Raw genomic sequence first — 12,133 nt, 5'->3', positions numbered from 1 at the left:
CCACCACCCATCTCTACCCATTCGTCCCAACGCCACCACCCTCCTCCTAACCAGTCCTTCCACCATCCGTCTCTACCCATTTGTCTCATCACCACCCTCCTCCCAACCAGCCCTTCCACCATCCGTCTCTACCCATTTGTCTCATCACCATCCTCTTCCTCCTAACCAGTCCATCCACCATCCGTCTCTACCCATTCATCTCATTCTCCAAAGAGAATCTTTCTTAAGTGGAAATCTAGTCATGTTACTTCCCTGCTTCAGAATCTTCTGTTATTCTCCTATTGTCTTCAAGATCCAGACCAAACTTCCCAGCACCGCCCTTCAAACTCTGATTCCAACCTCCTGGTACAGCGTCACCTCTCACCACATTCCTAGCCCCTGACACACAGGCCGCTGTTTCTTCTGGGCCTGTTGCCCATTGATTCCTCCACACTCTTAACTTGCCCCCTGTCCATCCCATGAAAACAAGATCTCCTGTCTGGAGCCTACTGCACTGTGATGCACTTTGCACATTCTCTGCCACAGGACTCGACACTCAGCACTTGATCAGGTAGAACATGCCTTCCCTGAAAACCACTCCATCTTCTTATCACCAGGATCTAGTGCAGTGGTCTCTCATTGTTTACTGAAGAATTCGATGGGGGCCGACCCAGTGGCACAGTGGTTAAGTTCACACATTCCGCTTTGGTGGCCCAGGGTTCACCGGTTCGGATCCCCAGTGCAGACCAACATACCGCCTGTCAACTATGCTGTGGTAGGCGTCCCACGTATAAAGTAGAGGAAGATGGGCACGGATGTTACCTCAGGGCCAGTCTTCCTCAGCAAATAAGAGGAGGATTGGTGGCAGATGTTAGCTCAGTGCTAACCCTCCTCAAAAAATAAAGTGAAAAAAAAATTTAAAAAGACAAAAGAATTCCAAACATGTTCTGAGCAAAAGATCATGGACTTTGAGGTCTGTCTGCTTGGGTGTGAACCCTAGCTCCTGAGATTACACTGTGCTTCATTCCTCACAGTAAAATGGGGCGAATGATGATATTTCCTCTTACGTTGTGTTGAGGTTATGAGATAATCCTTGTGAAAAACTCATAACTATAGCTGACACGTAGTACATGTGCAACAGTATCATCGTTATTGTTGTCATTATAAGAACAACTGTGTATCCTTTTAGGGTGTATCGGTGAGGGTCCTGGCAGGGAACAGAATTCACCCCAGAGGGTTCAAATGAAGGAAGATGTGCATGGGTGCTGGCAGGGAGCAGGCAAGGATGAGTGCTCAGAAATCAGTGACATGACTGGGCCTCAACAGACAGAGGGAGGAACTCGTGTTTCTAAAACCCAGGAGGAGCAGAGGCGTGGAGAGGGGATGCTGCGGTTGAGAACGTGTGCAGCTGCCACCAGAGACGAGATTCCAGGACACAGAAGGAGCAGGCCGCAAGGGCTCAAGCCCTCTCCTCCCCTCTCCCCGCCCGGCCCCCCCGGGGAGCTTCCCCTGGGAACCCGGCTGAGAACAGCAGGAGCCCTGGGGTCAGCAGGTCAGCCCCAGGTGCAGGGCAGAAGAGTGGACCAGGCTCCTCCGAGGCGGCCGTGGGACCCCCACACACAGGCTCAAAAAAGGGAATGGAGTGACCCTCCTGTGACTGCACCACCCTCTTACTTGAACCCCAGTCAAAGCGCTATAAAGCCTGTGGCAGGACTGGGGGAGTTCCTGACACTGACTGTGCGGCTCCCGGGCACCACGTCCTGCTTAAAGCTGCGGAGACTGACAGATGGAGGACTCGCTCCTCCCTGGACTCGTGTTTGACGAGCGCTCAAAGACCATCTCCTCTGGCAACTTCCCGACTGCCGACTGCCGTTGTGGCTTTCCCACCCCTCCATGCCGTTTCTTCCCCTTGTTAGCTGGAACCTGCTTCTGCTCTGAGATCAATGAAGGGGCAAAAAAAAAAGCCTTCCTTTTCCCCCAGGTCAGGGAGTCTTTCCAATGAGAATACAAGTATTCTGTGTATGTATGAGAATTTAACGACCCTGTACCCAGAGTGACTCAGAGGACCCAGAATCATGAATAAATCACCTCTCTGGGCTAGAAAAAAGTCAACTGTGAGGACTTTCAATTTATTCAAATGTCTAGACTTAGTTACCCTCATTAGTTATGCATTCTAAAAATACAAATTTTAAGTTCATGGCTCCTTTTCTTTATTCCTGCTAAATTATCTACATTTCATTACGTGTGTATGTTGAGTGAATTTTATTTCTCCATAAATTGTAGATTTTCTTTGTTATCAAAGGATTTTATTTCCAACGTATGTTAGCCCCTTTTTTATTCATTTCCCAGTTAAGAATTTAAATGTCCATCTTCTTTACTGGGAATTCTTTGGAAAGCTTCCCTGTGTTTCTCTTGGGGCCTGACACACATGGCAATGTATTGCAGAGTCTTGCTCAGTTTCGTCACACGTCCAGGGATGTTTTATCACTTCACTTGAGCTGCTTGTCAGAGGAAGAGTCTCAGGAGTCCTTTAATCTTCCCACTTCCTTCACCCCAACTCATCCTAGAAACACCCTGATGGAATTCTACAACCATGTTAAAGTCAACCTTGTAGCAAGAAGAGGGTAAAACCTAAAATTTCTGCCTGGATAGTTTTTTCTCAATCGACTTAAACAAGGTTGATTTAAGTTTTCTCTTTAGTCGTTTTATCTACTAATATCTTTATCTGAAGGATGACTTGATAAGCTAATTGTTCCTGTCCTGAATGGAAATTAAATTTTGGTAGAAAAATGCATGTATATGGTAAAACTTCACACAGTCTTCTTTTTTTATATAATTCTCTCATTTGCCTTTTTTTTGTTTTAGAAATTTAGCTTGGAACAAAATTGCCATTATTCACCCCAATGCATTTTCTACGTTGCCTTCTCTAAGAAAACTGTGAGTATCTCAGTGCTGCCCTATGACGTGTCATTTAGTAAGTGGGGAGCTTCCAATTAATAAAAATGCTGGTTTTGAAGAGGAAGCCTGCAGTGCACAGACTGCCCAGTCCTCAGTGTCCTCCACTGCAGAGCTGTCGTGCAGAGGGAGCCGCCCCCAAGGCCGTGAGGGCCCTCACCTGGACAGTGAAGGTCTTGGTGACAGCAGGTTCTGGTTATTGAGGCGAAACCTCCCGTTTTGCTGAGCAGTCATGAGGAATGGAATAAGATGTCAGTTGGAGCTAAAGGGCTTTCATTTTACGGTTCACCCTCTTGACTAACGGTAAACCTTCTTGTCTCTTTTTTCCTCCCCTTTCTACCTCTTGCTCCTTCCTCACCCCATCTCCCTTGTCTGACAGAAAAAGAAGGGATTGGTCAGACACAAGTCAAGGGGAGAAGGAACGAATAAACCCCAGTGGTGTCTTCCCTCACCCTGACCGAATCCAGTCAGCACCATTGTTCAAATTAGATGTAACACCTTCCACATGGCTTTAGATGTCCCCACCTGGCAAAATTAAGCTGAACATAGAAATTAAAATTTAGATGCAATTAAACATTTTTCCCCTTGTAATTCTGATTGTAAATAGAAAAGTTCTCAGGAGCTAAAACCAAAATGGTTACTTTTAGCAGTAAGAGTCAGGACCCTGCTTAGATGCTTCACCGAATGTTTTGATACTCTTTGGTTTGCTTTTCTAATGTGAGCGTTTAGTGCAGCCCAGACTGAAAGCACTGTTGTTCCATGTTTTGCAGTGACCTGTCGTCCAACCGCCTGTCGTCCTTTCCTGTAACCGGGTTACGTGGTTTAACTCACTTAAAATTAACAGGAAATCATGGCCTGCAGAGCTTGATATCATCTGAAAACTTTCCAGAACTCAAGTGAGTCTGTCATTGAAACTAATAAGATACATTTGTGGTCATGTGAAATAATAGGCGTGTTATAGTAGTTTTCAAAATTTATGAGGTCACGGGACTCCTTTGAATTGCATCTCATGCCCTCCAGTGCCCGCCCCCCAAGGCATTGTTAGGGCCCGTCCGAAGGGGCGAGTGTGTCCTGCTGACCACATTTCCGTTCTTTCTCAAAGACGCCTCCCAGAATCAGACGGTTCATGGAAAGAGTTTGAAGACCATTGATCCATAGGATATAGACTAGGACATGTAATTAAATAACATTATAACATTATTGGTCTCCTGTTTACATTTTTAAATTCATCTAGCTTGTGTGTTGGTTCTAATAAAATGTACTAAATTGATATTTATTTGAGGAAGTAATGCTCTTTAAAACCTGTTATGCTTATTATCCATCAAGAAGTTCCTTGAAAGATTATATATATACACACATTATTTTTTAAACCACAGTACTTTTTACTACTATTAAAACCATAACCCCAAGAGAGTTTGGAAAGTAGAAAGGAGAAAAAAATCTAAAAATATCCCGTAAGCAACTTTTTATGTTATTTCCTTCCAGACTGTGTTTCTAATGTGCTTTTGTTAGAATCACAATATGTATACAAACATATCATGTTTTCATCACTCAACGTTATATCATACCATAAGCACTTTTTATTGGTGCTGCAATTTTCCTAGCAGTCTTTTTTTGAGGAAGATTAGCCCTGAGCTAACATCTGCTGCCAATCCTCCTCTTTTTGCTGAGGAAGACTGGCCCTGAGCTGACATCCGTGCCCATCTTCCTCTACCTTTTATATATGGGACACCTACCACAGCATGGCTTACCAAGCAGTGCCATGTCCACACCTGGGATCTGAACTGGTGAACCCCAGGCTGCCGAAGTGGAATGTGCAAACTTTAACCACTGCGCCACTGGGCCGGCCCCCTAGCAGTCATTTTTTAACCTTCTTATTATGAAAATTTTCAAACACAAAAGTAGGGAAAATAATATATACCGGTCGATGAAAATAATCCATAACCAATCTATAAATGAAAATTTGGGTGAGTTTATTCTGAGCTTAAATTTTAGGATTATAATCCAGGAGAGTCTTTCCACAAAGGAACAGAGCACTCCAAAGAAGTGGGGGTATACAGGGTGGTTATATACCCTCAAAGAGTATGTTTCACATATGATTGAACTGTCCCTTTTACAATAGTCACGAGGCTGCTCTGTCAGCACAGCGATTGATGGAAACGGCAGACAGGTCTGCTATCTCAGTGAACGCCGCAGGGTGGCAGGTGTGTTGCCTCGGGCTGGGCGGTCACAGATGAGCGCTGCAATCGGTTCCCAGCCTAAAGAAAGATGCTTAATCTTTAAGGAGATGCCAACCTTGGGAGGGCGAGAGAAGTTGCACCTTTATCTCAAAGGCCTTTGCTCTTGCCATAGGGAATCTCTAAAGCAGATATACAATGCATGCTCAACGGCCTCCATCAGGCCCTTTTGGAAAGACAAGGTCAGGCCGAATTAGGTTTACACAAAATGGCTTCCTCATATACTCCAATATATCCTATTACTTGCCATTTTTATTTGTCATACCCATCTTCAGCCTCAGCAATTATCAACATTCCATAGCAATAATTTTTAATAACTCCATTGTTGTTATAAATAGCACTGTAATGAACATCTTTATGCATATAGTTAATATTTTAGGTTATTTATTAAGGCTAAAATTCACAGGCAGAATTATTGAGTGAGAAGATGGACACTGTGTTTAACAACCTCTCTCCAAGTGTGTTTTGTCTGGTTTTGCTCATTCGAAGGGTTATAGAAATGCCTTATGCTTACCAGTGCTGTGCATTTGGTGTGTGTGAGAGCGTCTATAAAATTTCCAGTCAGAGGAATGAAGGTGACAACAGCAGCACAGGCGACCTTCACAGGAAAGATGAGGGGATGCTTCAAGTCCAAGGTAAGACCTGCTCTGTCGCAGGATGAAATTGTCTCTGGAAGGGTCTTGAAAAGTCATCAAACAGATCATCTCAACTCCAGACTGTTACAGCCCGAGGGGGGTCATCTGCTCACTGCAAGACCTGCCACAGTCAGGAGGGAAGGGGATGGGAGAGAAAGGACTTTATTACAGCTTGCTAGCAAGACGGAAGATGGCCACCTCACGTCCAAAAGAACCATCTCCCAGAACAAACACCACAGGCCAGTTATATATGGGGCTGGTCTCCCGGTGGGAGAGGTGGCTGGTCTCTGGGTGGGGCAGACATCTGGTCCCTGTTCCTGACAGTCCTTTGTTTTACTGGATATGCATCAGAGAATGGAGCAATGCCCATACCCTGATCTTTCCGTTGTCATTCACAATGGCTATCAGCATAGGCTCTCTGCTGGGAGTCATCACATTCCTAAGGAACTCAAAAGAACAAAGTTATCATCTTAAAGCTGCTGGGAGGGGCCACAAAATCTACAGAGCATGTCTGGGCTAGTTAATCAGAGGTCATTCACAGTTACAGTATGGCTTCCCTTGTGTCAACCTTGTACTGAGCTTGTATCAAGACTAGTCGCTGTGGGGCCGGCCCAGCGGTGGCGCAGCAGTTAAGTACACACGTTCTGCTTCTCCGTGGCCTGGGGTTCACCGGTCCGGATCCCAGGTGTAGATCTGTCACTGCTTGGCAAAAGCCATGCTGTGGTAGGCGTCCTACTTATAAAGTAGAGGAAGATGGGCATGGATGTTAACTCAGGGCCAGTCTTCCTCAGCAAAAAGAGGAGGATTGGCAGTGGTTAGCTCAGGGCTAATCTTCCTCAAAAAAAAAAAAAAGACTAGTCACTGTAACCTCCCCAGCAAGCTGAGAGTCAACCCCACTGTTTAAAGACTCTAGAGAAAGAGAAATCTCCGTCAAGATTCATTCTAAAACTTCATCTTTTCTGTAAGTGAATTCTTAATACTTATATTTATAATTACATTCCTGTTAGCATACATTGTCCTCATGGGTAATTATTAATATTGGTATGAATATGTCCATGGACTTTTAAAAGGGCCTCATCTCTATGGATACCTTTTCAAACACCTTCTGAGCTTTTTCTCCAGCAGATAGAATCTGTTTATACTCTTGTGTCCTGGGGCCAGCGGAAGATGGCGGCATGCCGGATGCCTGTGTATTTCAACAGAATCCAGCTTCTTATCCAGCTAATTGTAAAACATGCTCCCCTCCCGGCCCCACAGGGGCATCTGTCAGGAAGGTGAAATGAGATAATGTCTGTGAAGCCCTTAGCTTTCCCTGAAGTGGGACCTGACTCAGACACACCTGAAGGGAGGGGGCATACCGGGCAGCCCCCACGTCTTCTCCTGCCAGCCTTGCAAGTCCGCACGGAGTCTGAACAGACTGGCATTTCTTCCTTGGGCCTCCGCCGTTTGTTGACTCCAGTCTGTGTGTGTGTCACGTGGTGCTTCTCCTGCACGGTCGGTTTGAAGGGCTGAGGTCTCGGCTGTCGGTTTCTGGCCACAGCATGTGTCTCGCTATGGGTCTTGCTATAGTTTTTGTTCTTCTTGCCTCATCCACCCTCATTTCTACTATATTATTCATTTTTAAAAAAACAAATAAACCGCTAATTCAAGTCCTGCCCTGTGTCGGGCATGGTTCTAGGCCCAGCAGGGACTCAGTGAACAAGAGGGACGAGGTTCTTCATGGGGTTTGTTTCAAGGGCAGTGATTTCCAACCCTGGGCCACGTATTAGAATCACAGCTTTTTAAAAATACTGATGCCCAAGCCCCACACCAATTAAATCAATGTCTCAGTCTGTCAGATCACAGAAAGCCTATTTCCTGGACACCCAAGCACCAAGCAGCTGCTTGATTTGTCCTCGTTAAGCAGAATTCTCCAGAAAAGACTGAAACTTGCTCTGCCCGGTTCTCTCTCTTGTGTTCAGAGAACACAGCCCGGAGCCTGTGCTCTGTGGCTGTCCACGTGTTAGAAAGTTGGACGAAGAGGCTCTTCCCTTGAACGAAGAGCCCACAGCCTCCCCTTAATTCAGGTCAGTGCAGTCTGGGGCCATGGGGAGCTCCGGGGAGCAAGAACAGAACGAGGGAGCTTAGATGTTGTGGCCGGGAGTTGGCTCCTCCCCTTTCCCTCGTTCTGCTGGAATCCTGTGTCCCAGAGCAGCTTGAGCAGAGCAACCAGAGGCTGCTCCCTAGCAGACTTTCGAGAAAGCCAGAGCCCAGGGGAAGGTGGGGCGTCTGACCTTCCTTTCCGGTTGAGACACTTCCTATCTCCAGGCAGCCCAGGACTCTCCTGCCTGGGACTCGGTCCCCCAAAAAGAGAAACAGGACTCATCACTCCAGGCCCTCTCATTCCTGCAGATGAGCGCGATCTCGAGGACTTCCTGCTTGACCTTGAGGAAGACCTGCAGGCCCTTCACTCCGTACAGTGCTCACCTTCCCCAGGTGAGGAGGCGCCAGGACCACCTCAGCAGCATCGCCATCCACGCCGAGGCCGCACTTCACAGCCAAATCTGTGCCGCCTTTTCTGCTCCTCAGTACCCTCCCCGGGGGGGTTCGTTCCCTGGCATTGGCCGCCATTCATAAATAGGGTTTTTGTGGGAGACTTTTGATTCAGATTAACAGAAAGTAAAGAACCAATCACGTCATTAGAAGCATCTGTAATTTTTAAAATGATATTAGCAATTTAGCCTGAACTAGCATGCAACAGTCTTGCTTCGTGTAATCACTGATTTTTGAAAGTGATTTCTTTTATATCTTCCCTAAATAGCTACTTGGTTAAAGCCAATAATAGTTTATACAGATAAGTAAAAAAATGTCTATATATTGACTTCACTTAATTGCCTGTCCCATTCCCGAAAACAGGATGGACCAGTTAAAAGAAAGACCACTGAGAAGGGTTGATATATTATTTTCAACAATTAGGTTATCCCAAGCTCCCAAACATCAAATGTCAGTCTATCCCTAAGATGAGACTTGCATGAGTTGCACCTTCATTCCACCCTTCCTTCCTCTCCTAGCATCATGGAGTATTTCCCTGGGATTCCCCTTCTCTGCTTACAGGACCTTTTTGAAGCATCCTGAAAAAATATAATGCAAAGCCAGGGAGATCTGGCTTTTTACGTGGCTCAACACTGCTGTATTTGGGGGACCTTACTCAAGTGGTTTAAGCTCCCATCTCCATTTCTCTGTGTCCACCTGGTGCGCTCACCCGGTCAGTGCCTTGAGGACCTGAGGCATCGAGCACGGTGGTTGAAGGTGGCAGGGTGAGCCACAAAGGGACTGTGAACCGTGGCTGTCATTGGCCTCCTCCTCTTGGTGCCCTAATGAGGGAAACAGAAAGGTAATTTGGCAAAAGTTGTTGACCCCAATTTGATACCCAGTCTTCTTCCTCCTTGGACTTCCAGGCCCCTTCAAACTCTGCGAATACCTGTTGGGCAACTGGCTGATCCGAATTGGCGTGTGGACCATCGCGGTTCTGGCCCTTACTTGCAATGCCTTAGTGACCTCGACAGTATTCGGAGCCCCGCTGCACCTCTCTTCCGTAAAACTGCTCATTGGGTTAACAGCCGTGGTGAACATGCTCACGGGGGCCTGCAGCGCGGTGCTGGCTGGCGTGGACGCCGTCACCTTTGGCAGCTTTGCCCGGCATGGCGCACAGTGGGAGCAGGGCGTCGGTTGCCAGGTCGTTGGGTTTTTGTCCGTTTTTGCTTCGGAATCATCTGTTTTCCTGCTGACTCTGGCAGCCCTGGAGCGTGGGTTCTCTGTGAAATGCTCTGCAAAGTTTGAAAGGAAAGCCCCTTTTTCCAGCCTGAAAGCCGCCATCCTGCTGTGTGCCGTGCTGGCGCTGGCCCTGGCCTCGGCCCCACTGCTGGGCGGCCGTGAGTACAGCACGTCCCCGCTCTGCCTCCCGCTGCCCTTCGGCGAGCCTGGCACCACGGGCTACGTGGTGGCCCTCGTCTTGCTCAACTCCTTCTGCTTCCTTGTGATGACTGTGGCCTACACCAGGCTCTACTGCGGCCTGGAGAGGGGCGGCCGGGGCAGCGCCTGGGACTGCTGCATGGTGAGGCACGTGGCGCTGATGCTCTTCACCAACTGCGTCCTCCACTGCCCCGTGGCTTTCTTGTCCCTCTCCTCTTTACTGAACCTCACCTTTGTCAGCCCTGAGGTACCTAGGGTTATCCTCCTGGTGGTCGCCCCGCTTCCCGCCTGTCTCAATCCCCTTCTGTACATCCTCTTCAACCCCCACTTTCAGGAGGACCTGGGCAGCCTGGGAGAGCAAACCCGCCTTTGGACAAGATCGAAACACACCAGCCTGATGTCTGTGAACTCTGATGATGCCGAGAAGCAGTCCTGCAACTCCACCCAGGCCTTGGTGACCTTCCCCAGTGCCCGCATGGCCTATGACCTGCCCGCCGACTCCACAGTGCCACCAGCTCACCCAGGGCCTGAGAGCCGTCACCTCTCGTCTGTGGCATTCGTCCCATGTCTCTGATTAATTCGTGAGAGAAAGTTTCCTAAAATCGAAAATCCAAAAATGTGAGATTGAGTACATCTGAACAGTAACTGAAAAGAGCTGAGTTGAAACTTGATTTTTTTTTAATCTCAGTGAGAAAAAGCTGAAAACCTATTGATACTGGAGAATGAAAAATAAGTCTAAATGCTGCCTGGATAACTTGTTCAGCTAAGAGAGAGATCAGTCACACTGTTTAGGTAAGCTAGATTCTCAAAAAACAGATTGAAATGTTCAAGAACGATTCTCCATAATTTCATTTGAATTCTTTTGAAACTCACCAATCTAATGATTTGGGGCGGGGGACCACTTGTTTACCAAAGGGGTTTTAAACCAAAAACCCCCTTAACAGATGTTTGGAGGTATTAGGAAAACGAAAGTTCCAAGTGGCCTGCGTTACTGAGTGGAGGCTGTGGCAGTGGGATCTCAAGTGTACTGACCACGGGGACGTCCTCCCCTGCTTCCCTCAGAAAGGCTCCTTCCAGGCCGCCAAGCCTCCCCGCCCCAGCCCAGTGAGTGGATAACATAAGGTATTATTAATTTGTTCATAGTTACTTCATTTTTAGAAATGCCAGGTTTTACGTGTCAGCACCAGAAGTTCCTACCCTCAGTAGAATAAAACTGCTTACAACTATGTGGAAAGGAATGTGAACTTAAATTCTTAAACTGCCATGATGGCAGTCACGTACAGGCGAGCTTTGCCGTATCTAATTCATTTTTAACTCCCTGGTGCCCAGAGCTCAGAAGAAAAGTCCATTGCCGGCAGTGGATGGACCTAGAAAAGAGGGTAGGCAACTTGGGATTTTTTTTCTGGGTGCACATTTTTTGCAAGAGTTCTTATTAGTTGATTCAAGCTGATGTGCATCTTAAGGCAATGATCAAGTGCACATGAATTAAATCACTGACAGCTTCTCACGTGTGTCTCTAGCAGCAGCCACGTCTGAAGCCACTTTGGACTCAGCAGAGGCTTGGTACCATGAGGCCCTGCTTAGTTAGCCTGGTGTCAGCTGTGTCGACCTACTTGGTGTCAGGAACAGGACTTCTCTGCTCATTTCGTATTTAATACATGTGTGAGGCATTTTAAGAAGTGAAATTATTAAATGCTGAAGGTCGAAGGATGAATTCTAACTTCTGATATACTACAGTGGCTTTAATGCATCCAAACAGAGAGACCGTTAGGTAGATTTATTTTTATATAAGCATGTTTATTTTGATCAGATGTTTTAAGTTGGAATTGAAAACAATACATTTATGAGATGTTTTATAAGATGTGTAAATATAGAGCTGTATTTATTACTACGGTAAAGATTCAGTGACACTAAGGACCATGATAAAAAGCCATGTACAGTGGCATATTCTTCCATATATACTGTGTTTCTCTGCCCATTTTCTTTACGTTCATTAACTGTGTATAATATATGTAAATATTACAGCACTTGTAAATAGATCCAAACTTTCTTTTCTATTGGATACAAAATAAAAGAAATTCGTAATGAAATGTGTGACTTTAAAGCAAAATACTCTCAAGTCTTTCACTGAGTCCTTAGGCAAATTTGTAGTCTCCTAAATGCAGCCTGGGGTTCGCTGGTTTGGATCCCGGGTGTGGATGTGGCACCGCTTGACACACCATGCTGTGGTAGGCGTCCCACGTACAAAGTGGAGGAAGATGGGCACGGATGTTACCTCAGGGCCTGTCTTCCTCAGCAAAAAGAGGAGGATTGGCAGCAGTTGTTAGCTCAGGGCTAATCTTCCTCAAAAAAAAAACAACAAAGCATTAGACATAG

The 12,133-nt window shown here is 46.5% G+C and overlaps 1 protein-coding gene across 1 annotated transcript in view; it reads left to right on the top strand.

The window, feature by feature from the left end:
- Positions 1-11,847, top strand: part of LGR5 (leucine rich repeat containing G protein-coupled receptor 5) — a 116,707-nt gene extending 104,860 nt beyond the window's left edge. Inside the window, exons 9-14 of the mRNA XM_046671633.1 lie at positions 2,343-2,603; positions 2,845-2,916; positions 3,705-3,830; positions 5,661-5,806; positions 8,198-8,281; positions 9,244-11,847. Of these exons, the coding sequence (XP_046527589.1) occupies positions 2,343-2,603; positions 2,845-2,916; positions 3,705-3,830; positions 5,661-5,806; positions 8,198-8,281; positions 9,244-10,331 (1,777 nt within the window). The 3' untranslated portion in view covers positions 10,332-11,847. The remainder of the gene's footprint in view (positions 1-2,342; positions 2,604-2,844; positions 2,917-3,704; positions 3,831-5,660; positions 5,807-8,197; positions 8,282-9,243) is intronic.
- Positions 11,848-12,133: the final 286 nt, after the last annotated feature.

Source organism: Equus quagga, chromosome 1 (assembly GCF_021613505.1).
Source record: "Equus quagga isolate Etosha38 chromosome 1, UCLA_HA_Equagga_1.0, whole genome shotgun sequence".
Classification (NCBI taxonomy): Eukaryota; Metazoa; Chordata; class Mammalia; order Perissodactyla; family Equidae; genus Equus; species Equus quagga.
Note: the sequence above shows the minus strand (reverse complement) of the source record. Positions and strands in the feature narration are given on the sequence as shown.